This window comes from Lissotriton vulgaris, chromosome 6 (genome assembly GCF_964263255.1).
Source record: "Lissotriton vulgaris chromosome 6, aLisVul1.2, whole genome shotgun sequence".
In the NCBI taxonomy this organism is placed as follows: Eukaryota; Metazoa; Chordata; class Amphibia; order Caudata; family Salamandridae; genus Lissotriton; species Lissotriton vulgaris.
Window position 1 is genome coordinate 1,796,964,840 of NC_141694.1, and position 18,789 is coordinate 1,796,983,628.

General features: G+C 50.2%; 1 protein-coding gene across 1 annotated transcript in view; it reads left to right on the top strand.

Annotated features, from left to right (window-relative positions):
- Positions 1–18,789, top strand: part of LOC147709511 (calcium and integrin-binding family member 2-like) — a 91,584-nt gene that overhangs the window by 47,974 nt on the left and 24,821 nt on the right. Inside the window, exon 3 of the mRNA XM_086926015.1 lies at positions 15,528–15,624. Within this exon, the coding sequence (XP_086782141.1) occupies positions 15,528–15,624 (97 nt within the window). The remainder of the gene's footprint in view (positions 1–15,527; positions 15,625–18,789) is intronic.

Here is an 18,789-nt window from a genome sequence, read left to right on the forward strand (position 1 = left end):
GCCATTATGTTCCCGGGCAGCACTGTGGCGTTCGCTGCGCCTCTGGTCTCAGTGGGAGAGGGCATAATGCTACTACGGCTCCTCACTCCCCCCCCCCTTTCCTGTAGTGGCCACCTTCTGGGTTTGCAGCAGTTCAAGTGCTGAGGTCATTGTGACCATCCCCCTAGCCACATCCCGACTACAGTGTGTCATCTCCTCCTGCATGGCAATAGAGCGTCTGCACATGAGGGAGGTAGCAGTGGACAGGCGGTTCACTTGAAATCAGTAAGAGCTTCTAGAGGAAGAACTATGGAAGGGTGGTGTGATCCGACTTTGGAATAATTCTTAGCAGCGTCAGAGCTAGATGTAGGTAAACGTGAAATACTGATTCCTTAATACCGAATTTTACCGATTCAGTATTAAGGAATCGGTATCTCCGATGTACGTAAAGATTCATTAAAAATCCTGAATCGGTATAATTCGGTAAAAAATAGCGATTCGGAAGGTTTCGGTATAAAAAAAATACCGAAACCCCAATACCGATTCGTAAATACTGAATCCAATACCGAATCGGTAAATACCAATTCGGTAATTTAAAAATTCGGAATTTGTTGAATCAGCCAATCCTGTGCATCCCAATTATCTCCCAAACAGGAAGTGGCCATACCCAGGCACCTGCACTGAACCTGGAGCTGACTGTGAGGCAGGTAACTGAGCAGAGGAGCCAGGAGCAACACAGAAGGATGGAGGTGAAAAAAAACAAAAACAATAGTTTATTCAAAAGGAGCTGGAGGTCCTCATTGAAGAAGTCACCAAGGACCATGAGAAGCTATTTGGGAAGCAGTCCCTCCATGTCCCAGAATGGCAGAAGAGACAGATCTGGCTTGTGATTCAGAGCAAGATTAATGTCATTGGGGTCACCCAGCGCTCCATTGAGGACATAAAGAAAAGGTGGTATGAACTGAGGAAGACTGCGAAGGCGAGGATAGCGAAGAGGCAGAGGCAGGCTAGCAAAACTGGTGGAGGGAGGAGCAGAGCACCTGCACCAACAGCCCTGGAGCTCATGGTTGAGTCCACCCTCCAGCCGGAGAGTGTGAGTGGGATCGGTGATGCAGACAGCTCTGCCAGAGCTGCCAGCAAACAAGGTAAGCTTCATGCACAGCATGCTGTGCACCCTACTCTCCAACCCCAATCCCCAGAGAGGCATAGGGACTCCCACTCCAGTCCATGTTTCACTCATAACCTGCAATGCATTATGGGAGATGTAGTCATAAGTAACACATGTTAAGAACAGTCAGTCTAGCAAACCCAAAGTCATGTGACAGCAATTAGCAGGCAGAGGACAGTCAGTGTGACTGGCAGGCATAATGTTTAATGCAATGCAAATGCTGCCAGATAAGTGAGTCTATCTACATTCTGTCTTTACAGGCGAGGTATCTCGCAGTGCAGCAGAGGGGAGCAGAGGGAAGGCACCCAGGCCAGAGGGGAGACAACAGGAGGAGGAGCAGTCGCCTGCAGGGCACACAACCCCACCACCTCCACTAGCAACGTCTCCATCCCCCCCATCACCATAGCTCCAGACAACGCTGCCATCACCAACACCATCACCACTGCCACAATCAACACCACCACCACAGTCAGGCAGGAGGCATATTTGGCCACTCTCCAGCAAATGGAGGTGTCGTCGGAGGAGAGCACAGGGGGCCAACAGTCAACAGTGGCGGAGGACGGCAACAGGGAAAGATCAGAGTCCCCATCAGAGCGCGCCCACACATCCTCCAGGCGCCGCAGGGCAAGGGCAGCCAGTCCTCAAATCCCGGGCCAAGGTGACAGTGTGTTTGCTGGGCTGGAAGGCAACATGCTGAAGGTCCAGCGCCTGCAATGGAGAGCATTGCGGTCAGTGCAGCGGGAGATGTCACACATAAATGCGCACATGCATCGCATCGAAAAAGGCATCAGTGCAATTAACAACACCATGTCTGAGGGCATGAGTGATGTGGCGTCGGCTGTGAGGCAGCTCTGCAGCAAGTTTGAGGAGGACCGCCTGTCTAGGCGCATGGAGAGGCAGAGACTGGATGCAAACACCAACGCGGTGAACCGCCTATCCACTGCTACCTCCCTCATGTGCAGACGCTCTATTGCCATGCAGGATGAGATGGCACACTGTAGTCGCGATGTGGCTATGGGGATGGTCACAATGCCCTCAGCACTTGAACTGCTGAAAACTGAGAAGGTGGCCACTACAGCAGAGGAGGGGTGGTGTCAGTGAGGAGGCTACTAGCCGTAGTAGCATTACTCCCTCTTCCACCGAGACCAGGAGGTGCAGCGAACGCCACAGCGCTGCCCAGGAACATACTGGCAGTGCAGACAGTGGGGTCAAGGAACGTGGCAGTGCAGCACGTGGGCGCAAAAAATAGAGCCAGCCATGGTTGTACATTTATGGGTGATGTAACCCATGGGTGTATGGAGACTGTTTCATATCTTGGTGGTGTGCACTGGTCATTAAACACCATCATTCAAATACAGTAATTGGCTATGGCTCATTACTGACTCAGAAATAGTTGCGTGTTATCTCAGCCAGTCTGTGTCTCCCATCCGGTGCTGCTGGCACACCAGCTGCGCAGGGATCTGGCAGTGGATTGTTCCCATCCACGTCCTCAGAGTCAGTTAGTTCCACTGCTGTTCGTTTCTTTGTGGCAAGGTTATACAGCATTGCACACGTTGCTATTATTTTGCAGCAGATGACTTGCCCCTCCACTTTTGTGGAGGCGACGGAACCTGCTTTTTAGCAGTCCAAAGGTGCACTCCACAACGTTGCACGTGCTTTTATGTGCCACATTGTATCTCCTCTCCCTTGGGGAGGATGGGTTGAGGTATGGAGTTAGTATGAATGACCGGAGGTCATATGCGCTGTCACCTAAATGGGAAAGAAAGTGCCATTAATTTGGGTCACCGATACATTAATCCAAGGTATACATCAGGGTGTGTCACATTGATTTACCTAGTAGGTATGCTTCTCCGAATTCACCAGCAGCCAGACGTGTATAGATCCCACTGTTCCTGAATATGTAGGAGTCGTGGGTACTCCCTGGGAATTTGGCCACAATGTCAGTAATGATGAAGTTTGCATCACATATCACCTGCACGTTGATGGAGTGAGTGGATTTGCGGTTGCGGTATATGTATTCTGTAGCTGCAGGTGGGCAGATTGGTACGTGAGTCCCATCAATGCAGCCTATTACATGTGGGAAGTGTGCCTTTTGGTAGAAATCCAGCTTGGTCTGCTGCAGCTCCGCCTGTGTGCTGGGGAAACGTATGTAGTGATGCACTCTCTGCATCATGGCGTCCAGAAAGGAGTTGAAGAAACGGGACATGCAGCTCTGTGACACACCACCTGCTGCGGCTTTCACACTCTGGTAACTTCCTGATGCCCGGAGGTGCAGGCAACAGAGTACCTGTACATGGGTGGGTATTGCGCGCTCCCTTGGTGTCTGATGCTCCTGGTATGGTTGCAGGTCCCGTATCAGGTCAAGGATGGTGTGTGGGTGTAGCGTGCACCTGTCCTGGATTTCTGGCTCAGTCATTTGGAACAGTGTGACACGCAGTCTGTGCACACGCTCTTCCCGTCTCCAAACCCTCAGTCCTGCTGCTCGCACATGTAGCCGCCTTGCTATGACGTAGAGGGCCGCCATTGTGTTCACACTGTTGCATTTTGGGGCTGTTTTTATGCACTGCACCTGATTACCACCTGCTCTGGGTCAGTGGTAATAAGCGGATCGTATTACCGAATTTTGCTACATCGCATTACTGAATTTTAATTTCTAATTTCTAATTTAAAATGCTTGTAAAGCGCAGCATACACCTTGCGGTTTCTTGGCGCTGAAGGTTCAGTGGCTGAGGGGAAGGAAGACCGGGGAGAAAATTTAGGCGGGGAAAGCCTGGCTAAATAGGAAAGTTTTCAAGTCTCCACGGAAAGAAAGGTACTGAGTTGCGGAGCGGAGGTTATCAGGGAGAGAGTTCCAAAAGGAAGGGGCCAGAGTAGAGAAATTGGATCCACCCCATTTTTTGCGCGAGAAACGGGGGATCAGGAGAAGGGACTTGGAGGAGGACCGGAGATTTCTTGCGGGGACGTAGGGTTTGATAAGTGAAGTGATGAAAGCAGGGGCAGTGCCCTGACGGGCCTGGAAAACCATGCACCCGATTTTGAAGAGGGAACGTTGTTTCACGGGGAGCCAGTGGAGTTTCTTTAGGAGGGGGGTGGAGTGGTGATAACGTGGGAGGCCAAATATCAGTCTGGCCGCCTGGTTCTGGATGGCTTGGAGTCTACGCAAACTATAGGCAGGGATGCCATGGAAAAGAGCGTTGGCGTAGTCCAAACGCGAGATTACCAGGGCGGCCATGATGGTCTTGAGGGCCTGAGGGGTGAAGAAACGGGAGACAGAGCGGATAGTTCGAAGAGTGAGGAAACAGGAGGAGACCACGGAGCTGATGTGAGAGTGAAGAGTGAGCTGATTGTTCATTTTTACACCCAGTGTTTTGACAGTGGTGGAGGGGGAGGGTGCAGGGCCAAGAGAGGGGGGCCAGAAAAGAGAGTTCCAGGGACTGGACGAACCACCAGTGAGAACCAGCTCAGTTTTATCAGGGTTCAGTTTAAGGTGGTTGTGATTCATCCAGTCCCTGATGAATGTCATAGTAGACTGGAAATTGGAGACCGAGAGAGAAGAGGGGGACAGATCAAAGATGAGCTGGAGGTCATCCGCGTAGTTAAAGACGGTGACCTCCAACTGCTGGAGAGCAAAGATGAGAGGAAAGATATAAAGGTTGAAGAGAAGAGGGGAGAGAGAGGAACCCTGGGGAACACCACAAGTGACAGGGAGGGGAGTGGAGGTGAAGTCGCCTAGACGGACCGCCTGGGTGCGGTCCCTCAGAAAGGAGGAGAGCCAGACAAGGGCTGATCCCCCGATGCCAGCCGCCTTGACACGGGTGAGTAGGATGGTATGGTCCACCGTGTCAAAGGCGGCGGAAAGATCGAGGAGGACCAGTGCCTGGTGGTTGTTGTCATCCATGCCCTTTCTGAGGTTGTCTAGGACGGCGACTACGACCGATTCTGTTGAGTGCCTGGGGCGGAATCCTGCCTGACGAGAAGCCAGCCCCCCATTCGCCTCAATGTGGGTGCTCAGAGCCGCGGTAACATGGCGTTCCATCACCTTGCCCAGAAAGGGCAGCAGGGAGATGGGGCGAAAGTTGGACGAGATAGAAGGGTCCGAGCCGGGTTTCTTCAGCAGGGGTACTATGGTGGCTGCTTTTAGTACCGGGGGCACCACACCCTGTGCCAAGGCGCTGTTGAGGAAGGCAATCGGGGGATCAGGGCAGCTAGAATAGATTTGCTGTAGGATGCGAGCAGGGCAGACATCCGCCGGTGACCCAGATTTAACTTTGGGAAGAATCGACAGAAAGGATTCCTGAGTGAGGGGAGGGATGACAGTGAGATGATTTTGAACTGGGGGGGGGGAGGGATCGACGAAGGTAGGCGAGGGTAGAGGGATATTGGCCTTGATATTGGTGATCTTATCCACGAAGTAGTTGTTTAATTGGTCGCAGAGAAGCTGGGAAGGAGGGATTTGGGGCGAGGCTCGATCTGAGAACGCCAGGTCGTTTACGATGTCAAAAATAGCCCTGGGTTTGTTGGCGGCCGACATTATTCTCGTAGAGAAGTAGTCGGTCTTAGCAGCTAGAATTGCTGATTTGTAATCAGCCAACAGTGTCAGAAAGTGGGTTTTTAATAACGGGCAGTAGTTCTTCCTCCACTGCCTCTCCGCCCTCCGAACGCTCAGCTTAAGTTCTTTTAGATGGTCGTTAAACCATCGGTTAGAGTCCTTAAGCCGGCGGATGGAGATGCGTCGTAAGGGGGCCTCTGAGTCACAGGCTCCAGCCAGCCAGGTGTTAATGGCCTTGGCCTGTGAGGCCGATGATAAGCCAGAGAGGGGGGGGATGGAATTGTGAAGCAGGGAGGTCAGGGAGGGGAGATCCAACCTGTTCCAGTTCCGCGCCCAGGTGTTTTTGGCAAGCGGGGTTTTGGGGGATGAGTTGTGGGGGATGGTGAAAGAGATGAGGGCATGATCGGACCAAGGGCAAGGGGAGACCGCCACCGAAGCCAGAGGGAGGTTAAGAGCCCAGACCTGATCAAGTGTGTGCCCGTGAGAATGAGTGGGGACAGAAATGTGTGGGACAAAGTTGAGGGAAGACAGAGATTCGGTAAATTCTTTTGAGGCGGAGCACTCGTGTGGGTCTGAGGGCCAGTAATTAAAATCCCCCAGCACCAAAACCGAGGCAAAGTTGACCGCCAGATTTGCCAGCAGGTCTTGGAAGGCAGGTAGAAATGAAGGCGAGGGCTGAGGGGGGCGGTACATGAGGAGACAAGTGATGGGAGGGGCGGTCTGGAGGGAACGGGCCACCAGGAAGTCGACAGGGGAAATAGGGGGAGAGGGAAGTAACTGGAAGTGCAGGTCTGACCTAGTAATTAGTGCGACCCCACCGCCCGCCCTGCCGGCCGGTCGATCGGCACGTAGGGCCACGTAAGACGGTGGAAGGGTGGCCAGGAGAGCGGGAAGGGAGGTATCGCAATACCAGGTCTCGGTCAAGAGCAGTAGGTCAGGTTTCTCGGTATCGAGTAGGACGAACAGCTCGTGGTGATGCTTGACCGCCGACCTGGTATTGAGTAGAATAACGGACAGAGCTGGGGTGGAGGGGGGTGGGTCAGGGCAGGGGAGGCAGGGTGGGAGGGGAGATTGCGGCGGGGAGTGCGGCAGTGCAGGGAGGGTGGGGGCAAGGCCCAATGAATCGACGAGTCTACGGACAGGGTCCGGAAGTGGCCAGGTGCCTTGGAGGGCGATAAGGTCTTTGGAGGAATATGATATAATTTGGGCATAGCGTCGTGCCCCTTGCCCCGTTCGGCCGCGGACGGGCGCAGACGGGCTTGACTTATGCGCGACTTCGGCGCGAAGTCGGCGCTCCCGCTGCGCTCGTCCGCTGCGCGTTCTATATTGACACATAGATAAAGGCGGCCGTAAGGGCGGGAAGGGGGCGTGGCCTGGAGGTGGGCGTGGCCAGCCGTTGGGAGGGCGTCACGTGAGCGATGGATCCGCTGCACGGAGCCCTCGATGTGCAAGTCAGCAAATAGCAGCAGGTAAGGTATAAAAACACAAGTTACACACTTTAAAATGCAGCGTCTCCCGGCTTCCGCCTCAGGAGCATAGAACCAAATGAGCGCTCGCTAGCTGGCGCTTAAGAAGGGCGGGAAGGGGGCGTGGCCTGGAGGTGGGCGTGGCCAGCCGTTGGGAGGGCGTCACGTGAGCGATGGATCCGCTGCACGGAGCCCTCGATGTGCAAGTCAGCAAATAGCAGCAGGTAAGGTATAAAAACACAAGTTACACACTTTAAAATGCAGCGTCTCCCGGCTTCCGCCTCAGGAGCATAGAACCAAATGAGCGCTCGCTAGCTGGCGCTTAAGAAGGGCGGGAAGGGGGCGTGGCCTGGAGGTGGGCGTGGCCAGCCGTTGGGAGGGCGTCACGTGAGCGATGGATCCGCTGCACGGAGCCCTCGATGTGCAAGTCAGCAAATAGCAGCAGGTAAGGTATAAAAACACAAGTTACACACTTTAAAATGCAGCGTCTCCCGGCTTCCGCCTCAGGAGCATAGAACCCATTTAACCGATTCATTATTTACTGATTCTGTATTTTGATGTTTTGGTGTTGACCGATCGGTAAATAAGGAATCGGTAACTGTTTCCCTTTAATTTACCGATTCGTTATTACCGATGGCATTCGGTAATACCTACATCGAACAGGGCTAAATACCGGTCGGTAAGGCTGAAATTTACTGAATTTCGGCTTTACCGACATAAAGCCACCTACATCTAGCCCCAAGTGTTGTGTTGTGTAAGCTATCTAGAAGCACATTTTCTACTTCTATGAGATTGCACCGCAAGTTCAGAGTCATCACGGTAGCTGTGTTATTTCTAGAAGAGAGGGAAAGAGGGCTGGACCCATCAGGGGAGAAGAGGTGCCATCAGACCAGACTGAAGCTGGGAAGAAAATTTAAATCCAAAATGGCTGTTTATCCACCAATAATAACCAAAATACAGTCTCTCAGCCTGTGAATTTCCACCAATTGTCACTTCCGCCCCCAATAGAATGGCTAAGAGTAAAGTTCTGGAAATGTTTTTTGAGCAATTAAAAAAATTGTGGGTCTAACAGTCCAGCCACATAGCGGTCAGGGGACTTAAAACAATGTTTACCAAATTATGGTGCTGCTTTGGGAGCAAGCCAGGAGATGGGGAATTGTAGTTGCTTGCCAGGGTAAGGATGGTCTGCCCCCAACCAATCGCGTTTAGGCCATTTTAGAGCATGGCGAAGCCTTAGCAGAGGGATGTGAAGATCTCCAAAGTGAAAAACTGAAGCTGGCGCAGTCAGTAGCAATGTGCACAGAAAATGGCTTTTCAGGCATTATCCATACCCAAGCAGTAGCCATACTGCACTTACAAGAGTAGGTAGGAAAAACCAAAGATGGGAAGATAAGATAATGAAAATTTGACATCGCCAGGAACATAAACGAGCGCAGAAATTGTGTCCTTCCAAGAATGGCTGTGAGCCTAGTTTCAGGGCAGGGCAGTGTTGAATTAACCAAATTGTTGAGAATTTGAGGTTTGGCCTTCAAAGTATACCAAGAAAGAGGTGTTCAGTTTTTTCTTGCAGAACACAGAAAAATACTCTGTTAGAAACCAGTAGCCCAATACCAATCCTGAAAGATGAACACATTATGAAAATATGGCGCATGTAATTAAACAAGCATTTACAATGCAACGGTCTCGCCTTTGCAAAAGTTAGAGCTATTGGCATTGTAAATGACAACATTTTTATTTGTGTTGGTCTTGAAAACAGATAAATAAATGGCATTGTCATTTACAATGCCAATAGCTTAATCTCTCACAAATGCGAGACCTATTGCATTTGCACCCACACACACACAGAGCCACACACACACACACACAGAGCCACACACACACACACACACAGAGCCACACACAGAGACACAGAGCCACACACAGAGACACACACACACACAGAGCCACACACAGAGACACACTCACAGAGACACCCACACACACACAGACACACACACACAGAGAGACACACACACAGAGAGACACACACACAGCCACACACACACACACACACACACAGAGCCACACATTGCAATGATTAATAAAAATTGATTGTCATCAGTTTTTTCAATAAAGCCTTCTAAAACAATAAAAAAACCTTAACACGTTTGAGTCTTTATTTTTTTTCAATTATTCTAGCATCTAGAAGCAACGTGACAGGTTCATGTCAAAAACGCCCTTCAGCTACTGTCCTACAGAGGTGAGGTGACCTGGATTCATTTACATGCAAATAACAACACCAGGCAAAGGATAATCTACCCCGAAAATATGGCGCTGCAGAATGTGCGCATTCCAATCCCCCAACCCCCACAGAATTTCCTGCCTTGAAATTCAAATACCTAAGTACAGAGTCCAAGAGGGGAAAAAAGGCCTTTCTTTCTTTCAGCCGCACTCCGCATCCCAGCTATCCCCTTTCCAGACCATTCACCACTTGTGAAAACACGGAGGCAAACCAAAGCCAGCTAGGTAAACAAGCCAGGGAACCAAGGCTGGTCCGCACAACTACCAGGCGAAAAAAAAGTTACATTCAAATCAAGCCAAAACACCGTGAGCACCATGGCACTGGCTCAGGCGGCGGATTACTTTCCTATTTTACAAATAAACGCTCCTCTTGGGCAGCTCCGGAGAAGCCCTGGGCTGCATTCCTTCCTCTGCGAGGCTGTGACATTTCTCCCCTTTGCCCCCCAACCCTCACGCTCGTGCCACCGGGCAGCCTAAGTCGCAGCTACAAGCGCCAAGTCCGGGAAAGCGCATGGTTAGGAAATCAGAGGCTGCCTATTTAATTTGCACACGTGCAAGCAATGGAGCGTCAAACATTCGTGCAACTTGGTGTCAAGAATAAGATGCACATGTTTTTCTAGTTCCCATGAACATGCGCCTTGTGGCTGCATTGCATCCACGTTACCCCGGCGTGTTCAGATTCCGAACCCCCCTACCCCCGTCTCAGCTTATGTACGTCACCCTCTATATTGTAATGCATCTAAGGTGTCTCATATAGCGCACACCCGGTTCCCGGGTGCAGCACAGCACTTTACAAAGACTGTTTGAAACACGAGGTGCAACCAGAAGCGTTGACCTCTCGGGAAGTGTAAAGTTAGTGTATTTCCACCAGGCCTGCCCACAAAGCACTCAATCTTGGCGGTAATGGTGGCTTTGCACATGGTTGGTAAGTAAAAGCAAATACGATGGGAGGACGGCTGAGACAGGGCTTCCCGGAGGTGCCCTCTCCACCTCCGTGACTGGGGGCCTGCAGCAGAGCCACAGTGGGGTCTGGGGGCACACGGACGGGTAGGGGCTTGTGGTTGTCGCACCTCAATGCGGGGCAGGCTCAGGGAACGTCGTGCGGCTGGAGAGGGCTTTTTCCATTAGCACACAGCAGGAGGGGGCCTGGCTTTGGTAGCTCCTCAAAGGTTTAACGGTGGGAAGGCCGTTTGCGGAGCGTACTTTGATAATCTCTTCTCAAGCCCCCATCTCCTCCTCCCCACTCTGGGCCATTAGCTGTATTTCACAGTCCCTGCTGTTAATGCCCAGTGGTCAGACCCGGCCCGGCCTTAGATAGGGAGTTAATTTACCTTTCCTTAGACACCTTTCAGATCGCTTTGATCACGGTTCTGCCCCCCCCCCCACACCCTCCCAAGGGCACCCCCAGAAAAGTGGGCTGCTCGCTCCGTGTATCATGACATCGCGATCTCGGGTATTTTATGTTATGTGCTTTTACAGAGGTCTTTACTGCCATTTCTAATGCAGTACAACGCTGCGATCTACGTTTCAGAATTATTAATGTAACTCTATTGGGGCGAAGCAGACGACGACTGCAGCTACCAGAATGCACTGATTTGCTATCTGAAACCCTACGTAGGGGAATTGGTGCCTTACAGACTTCTGGTCACTCTAACTGCCCCTGAGTGGGTTTGTGATGTGCGAGGCCAGTCTCTGGCTGACAAAAGTCGGGTTTACAGTGACCCTGCTCTCTGACTTCGAGATGGGTCCCCTACCTGCCAAGTGGCCCCATGGCATGCATGCTTTTAGTGAACTGCACAATGCATTCTGGGACTTGTAGTGAGGTGTTTTTAATTGTGGGTGCACATCTGTATCTTCTGCTAAATACCTGCCGGCCCAGTCCACCTATCCTTGCCTCGAATCTGAGCCAAAACTTTTGATTAACGGCTCAGAAAAGTGCACTCTGCTTCTTAATTTGGAGCAAAGCCTTCTTGGTTGCGACTGCTGAGAAACCTACATTTTTCTACGATTCGGAGGTGCGAACTCTGGATACATGACTGCAGCCCCCCACTTTATGCTGGAGTCTACATTCGTAATGCAAACAGCCCTGCTGATGAATGTCTTGATTCCCGGGCCAAAACTCTAAGGACACAAGAGCAGAGCCCCACATCCTGCATGTGTCTTGACTCAGGGACATGAGTCTCTACATGCAGTCTGCACCTTGTTTCTAGGCGAAAAACGCCATGTCCATGAATGCAGGTGAGTTGCTCTTTGTGTCTTGGTTCTGGGGTGCAGGTTCTGGGATGCACCCACGCCCCAATTGCCGTAGCCGGCTTCAGCACCTCTGCCCCGGCTGTGGACCTAGCCTCTTTGGCATGGTGAGTCTTTTTATTATTTTTATTTCCCCGGCCATGCTGGGGGGGCCACACTTCACGTTTAGTGTTCGAGGAGGGGGGACCTCTTTTCAATCCACGTAGGCGGCTGCACTTCAGGAAGCTCTTTCTCAGTCAGTGGCAGCTACATGCACGGCTGCTTCCCGGGGCACAACGGGAGGACTCCGCTTCGATGCGGTAAGTCACTTTCATTTATAGAGCCTTCCCGCCCCTTGCAGCCGGCATTTACTCCTCCCGGGCAAAAGCAGGGGGTGCGGGTGTCGCTCCACTCGGCCGCAGCCTTGTCTCTCTTCCACCCCGCCGCCGCAGCCTCACATTACACACACTGGGCGGGGGTGGGGAGGTGTTGGCGCAATTCTTTGGGTTGCTCACTTAAGGCTGAGTTATGCGCACATTTCAATTCACCTGTTGCCGCAGATGCTGGCCTCTTCAACAGTCGGGGCACTTCTCCGTCGCGGGTGACCTCCGCTTGTGCCCGCACCCAATGCAGTCGCCGTAGCCGCTCTCACTCACTTCGCTGGGGCATGGGCTGGCGCTGGGGGCGGCCAGCCCTCTCTCAGACACCAGTCACGTTTGCTCGCAGGGAGCGGAGGAGTGGGTAGGTACTCCACTCTCCCTCTGCCTTGCAGCTGGCTCACAACACAGCACATCAAGGGGGATGGCGGGGGGGGAGCGGGAAGTGAAATATTAAACAAGAGAAAGAGGTCTGAGCAGGCAACCAGGAGAAAGAAGCCGGCATCTGTGGTGATCAGTAAATCATGAGCTCGAATCTGGTAAGACCGGCTCCACCTTCCATCCTTCCTTGGGTCGAAAACAGAGATTAGTTACATGCATCTAAACAGTAATGTCTTTTTACAGCTGCGGGAAACTAGTACATTGCAAGATGAAAAAAAACAAGTCAGGTCCCGGGCCGGCAGTCAATCACAGCGCGGCCCGGGGAATGACGTCACGGTGCGGCCCGGGACACATGGCAACAAGGGGCGGGACTTAAAAAAAGAGTCAGAAACGCCCCCGAATCGCGTTTTCAAGGGGAAAGCATGATTGACAGCCAATATCTTCCAATGGCTAGCCTCCATTTATGGAGCTAGCCAATGGAAGACAGAGGCGGGACGAAGCCCTATACTGTAGGATCATAAGATTTCGCCCTGGGCGGAGCACCTGCTTCGCAGGTGCTACGGCCAGGGCGAAACCTAAAAAAGAAATTGTACACAGAAGAAACCTAAGCCCTATAAAAAAGAATTGAGAGCTACCCTAATAAACTAAGGGCATGGCTAGACAGACAAATGCACAAATCATATGATCTTAGAACAGCTCAAAGGATTCAGATTAAGGAGTGGTGGAATAATGAAGGACTGAGAAGTGTCAAGTTTGCAGAAATGCGAATCTCACACTTTTCCTGAACATTAATAAAAACCACAATGCTGTACCCTGAATAAGTTTGCTGACCTGCCCAGTCACACATTCTGTGGCTCCAGATTACTTCAGTGCCCAAAATAAAACACTAATCTTGGGGCGAAGATGTGCTAATTCTGTTGTAGAAGGAATTTTCTTTCATTTGTGTCTCTTCTTGCCAACGATGGGTCCAAAATATGATACCCCATTTCGGAGTTAAGACATGGCATCCTCCATGCAACATTAATGTCCTAGGGGCATATTACCAAGCAATAGCGATAATTTTTGCTATGCATGATTAGCGGCTAAAATTACATCGCAGCGCTCCGACGATTTTTACCGCTGAGATACCTCGATATTATCAAGGTTTATCTCAAAAGCGGTAAAAATCCTGCGAAATGCATGAATATCGCTTATAAATCCCCGATATTCATGCATTATCGTGACAATGCTCTTAGCCATGTTATCCACCTTCCATTGGATAACATGGCTAAGAACTGCTCTGGGCAGGCGTTAGCTTTTGGAGATATTCGCGCTTTTGCGCGAATATTTCCAAAAGTAAGGCTTTGTTGATAATTGGAGATAGCGATATTAGCGACTGTTTCCAGTCGCTAACATCTTGGCACGCCCACTTTGCATGTCATTAGCGATAAATATCGCTGACATGCAAAGTGGGCCCCAAGATGATCGCTATCTCCTACTAGCTGTCACTAACTAGTGTTAGCGACTGCTAGGTAATAGGGCGATAAAATTATCGCCGCTTTAGCAGGGAAAAGTCCCGCTAAGGCGGCGATAATGGCCCTTGGTAATATGCCCCCTTAAACCTTTGGAGAAAGTTTTCGAGAGCCGAGAGGGCTCTCAGCCTACCAGTCTATTACCCTTCATTCACATATCATCTCCTCTAAACAATTTACCACCTTATACCTTAGTGCCCAGGCCTAGTATCTTATAGAGAATGTTGAATTGTGTACTTACCTTATATTGTAACCTAGTGTGCTTCTGTTCATTGAACTGTGGAAGGGATGTATTTTTTAATATTGTGATGCACTGAAACGCTGACGCAGAAAGAAGTTGAAAATAAACTCTAATCTTGCAGATAACATATCGGTGTTAGGGTGCAGGTTTATGTTGTCGCTATGTCTCCAGTCCATATGGGTTAGCAGTTGTTAAACACAGTGGCTTCAGGGCGTTGGAGGCAGATTGGAGTGGGGGTGTCACGGTACTGTTATGAATGTGCACATCCCGTAGGGGTGTTGTTCGGCCTGCCCTTTACCCTTAGTGTCCTGTACTCATCTGTGCTCTCCGGTGGGTCCATTTGTCTTAAAGCGGCTCCTTTTTTTAATAAAATCTGGACCTCTGGCCTCAGAGACTGTAAATAGCAGTCTCGTGCTGCGCCATTGATCTCTTCCAATCACTTACCAACTTTATTTTGGAAAATTCATAAAAGGTTTATTTGGGGTCTTCTAGATTTATAGTGGGGTCTGCTAACCTTGGGTGTGGAATAACCGAGAAACGGGCTGACACATTTCAGAAAACTTCAGGCCTCTCTTAGAGCAAACTGGGCTTTTAAAGGGACTGAAATATAATGCTTCTTAAGTTGTTTATCAAACACATTCTCATGCACACATTTTCTCTGAAACCCACGCACCCAATTTATACTCACACACACATTTCTCTTGCACATGCTTTCGGACATCCCTCCCTTCTCACACAGTTTCACCCTCACAGACGCACACTCTCTCACGCCCACTCTCAGCTTGCCCTATCTGATACATTCCATCACCAGTGACCCTCGACATTTTGAACATGTGAAAGAAAACAATACCTTTTTTATTTTTCATTCTCCCCTTAAATATGTTGCTTTAGGCAACCCCCAACTTGGGAAAGAATTCCATGTTAAAGAACAGTAGATGTTGCAGTATCCAGTATAATGTGCTGCATAGCTAAATACTTATACGGTTCCAAAGGTGAGACCGATTGAATTTCAAATGCTTGTTTTTATTACTGTCAGGGGGGGCTGCCCAGACATCCTGTTGCTATGACACACGCTATGTCTGCGTCAACCATCTCACTCCACACAGACAACACTCCATCTTCTTCACTGGCTGCATCATGTGTGATGGTCCTCCCCATAACGTGGAGTATTATTTAAAAAATGAGATTGCTGTTTTAAAATTCTAAATGTGTGGTGATGAAGCCAGAGAAGCCCTCAGTCGCATGCACTGCAGGCAATGCCTAACCTTACTATATTGCATTTTAAGCCTCATATGCTTTTCTGTACGTGTAAATATTCTGCAGCATTATTCTTTTTTTCTTTTCAGTGTCCATAAGGTGTTCATTAAGATATTACCTATGGGAGCAAACTTTAGGGAGGCTAAACTAACTGCAGAGCAGATCTGCACTGTACCAGGATTGCGGGTACGTATGGCAAGACGTCATGTACACTTGAAATGTAGAAGCTTAGTATATATTTACTAATAGCCTGATCTTACCTCTCCAATTTAACATTGAAAAAATGCAATACAATGGCATGGTCTTTTCATGGAGCTGGAAAGAAGAGGGAAAGAGAGAAATGGTATTGAGAGTGAAGCAATGAGAAAGAGAAAGAAGGCGAGAAAACGTGAGTAAGACATAGAGGTACATAGAGAAAGAGAACGAGTTGAGGAAGGGTAGGGAGACACAGAGAGGGGCAGGTAGAGAGAAACACACAGTGGGCAGATACAGTACACCCATGCTGTATTTCATAAAATGAAGCAGTTCAGTGTACCACTCAGATAAAATGATTGTAGAAACTAGGGGCAGTGTTCTGTGCCATCCAGACAAAACAATCCATACATACATCACTGACGAAAAGGTGTGACAGGGAATACTAGTTAGTTTAGTTTTCTCGACAATCACATGTCCAGTCATGACTTGCCCGGCTCGTATGCATTAATAAAAATATGATCTGACAATGCATTAAGGGGAAATGTGTGCATGTTTTGTGAAATTCATCAAGTTTCAGCTTTTTCTTTCACAAAAGACTCTGCCTAAAACTCATTGAAAGCTTTATTGGGGAAAGAAGTCTGTGGTGTAATTAAAAAATGTACACCCACGTGAAAACTTCTCCTAACACTTACAAACATGGAGGCATCAAGCTAATGTCATCCTCCAGGAAATGGCGTCCAATGGACACAAGATGTTCATACAAAACAGATTACCTAACCCACAGTGTCCTGTACTTGACTACTTTGAAATGGATCGATTGGCCCATCTAGGGATCCTGATGGATCCGAAGTTAATAAATACTATTGTTACCTCCTCACTTCAGAAAAGGTCTGCATGAGTAGCTTTCACCAGTCTATTCGACTCATAGATAGTCATCTACAATTTAGGAAACAGCTTAAAACATGGCTATTGACGTCCGTCTACCTCACCTAATTTCAGTTCTTTTCGTAGTGCCCCGCTCCCTAGCGCCAAGAAACCTACCCGGTGTATGTTGCGCTTTTATAAATGATTTATAACATATCATAACATAACATATGGAACTCAGTATCCAAATCCGTCAGGAAAGTGGGTCGCCTCTCTCACGCCATTGAAGCATGACGCTTCGCTGCCTTACACTGCATCATGGAGGTGTTCCATGGGTGTTGCGGTGGGTGTTCCATGGGTGTCGCGGTGGGTGTCCCATGGGTGTTGCGGTGGGTGTTCCATGGGTGTTGCGGTGGGTGTCCCATGGGTGTTGCGGTGGGTGTTCCATCGGTGTTGCGGTGGGTGTTCCATGGGTGTTGCGGTGGGTGTTCCATGGGTGTTGCGGTGGGTGTCCCATGGGTGTTGCGGTGGGTGTCCCATGGGTGTTGCGGTGGGTGTTCCATGGGTGTTGCGGTGGGTGTTCCATGGGTGTTGCAGTGGGTGTTCCATGGGTGTTGCGGTGGGTGTCCCATGGGTGTTGCGGTGGGTGTTCCATGGGTGTTGCGGTGGGTGTCCCATGGGTGTTGCGGTGGGTGTTCCATGGGTGTTGCGGTGGGTGTCCCATGGGTGTTGCGGTGGGTGTCCCATGGGTGTTGTGGTGGGTGTTCCATGGGTGTTGCGGTGGGTGTTCCATGGGTGTTGCGGTGGGTGTTCCATGGGTGTTGCGGTGGGTGTTCCATGGGTGTTGCGGTGGGTGTCCCATGGGTGTTGTGGTGGGTGTTCCATGGGTGTTGCGGTGGGTGTCCCATGGGTGTTGCGGTGGGTGTTCCATGGGTGTTGCGGTGGGTGTTCCATGGGTGTTGCGGTGGGTGTTCCATGGGTGTTGCGGTGGGTGTTCCATGGGTGTTGCGGTGGGTGTCCCATGGGTGTTGCGGTGGGTGTTCCATGGGTGTTGCGGTGGGTGTCCCATGGGTGTTGCGGTGGGTGTTCCATCGGTGTTGCGGTGGGTGTTCCATGGGTGTTGCGGTGGGTGTTCCATGGGTGTTGCGGTGGGTGTTCCATCGGTGTTGCGGTGGGGGTTCCATGGGTGTTGCGGTGGGTGTTCCATGGGTGTTGCGGTGGGTGTCCCATGGGTGTTGCGGTGGGTGTCCCATGGGTGTTGCGGTGGGTGTTCCATGGGTGTTGCGGTAGGTGTTCCATGGGTGTTGCGGTGGGTGTTCCATGGGTGTTGCGGTGGGTGTTCCATGGTGGGTGTTGCTGTGGGTGTTCCATAGGTGTTGCGGTGGGTGTTCCATGCAGCGCCCATGGGTTTTGATGCATTCCCAGATCTACAAGGATCTGTCAACCTGGGAATGCGTCAAAACTATGCACCTCCCCAGGAGAGGTGTAACGAGGAGAAATATGTTTATTTCTCCTCGTTTTCTCCTCTTTCTATATGTGCTCTTTCTATGCAGCACACATAGAAAGAGGAAAACGCCTCCATGGATTGTTTTTGTGCAGGAAGGCATCCCTTCCTGCACAAAACATTCCTGCCAACAACGCAGAAACCCTTACACCATAGTGCAAAGGTGCCTGCGTGGGCGCTAGGCTCCAAATTGTGCACCAGCGCTGGCTAAAAGGAAAGTAGTGAAATGTATCTTGTAAATACGGTGCATTTCTGCCCTTTCAATTTGGTGTAGGAAGGCACAGCATAAACACTTGCAGCGCTGCCTACACAAAATCATTGTGAATGAGGCCCCCAGTTCATAGTAAAATCACAATAAATAAAATGTCTTCTTAAGATTCAGATCAAATGGCCAAAGGCACTTAGGGGTGCAACAAAGCCACCAATGCCTTGTCTTGCCCTCCAGTTCGGGGATAGCAGGGAATTACAGTCAATATTCTTACTCCTAAATCTGGCAACTAGGGGCCTTATTTACAAGCCCTTCGCACCAACAGTGCATCACTTGTACAATGTGAAAAAGTGATGCACCGGCAGCAGAAGGGGCTTGTAAATAAGCCCCTAGATTTGATTCTGGACTACTGAAAAACACACAAACACAGGCACATCTACTTTTTCATTGGTTTTTCCCACTTCCAGATACTAATCCGATGTTTTCCAGATGTTTAACAAGAGTGGAAAGTTTCCCGGAGGGCTGGTGAAGGCCTAGGGCTAGGGGTTTGGATGGCCGGTCAGGGCAGGGTAGAGATAGG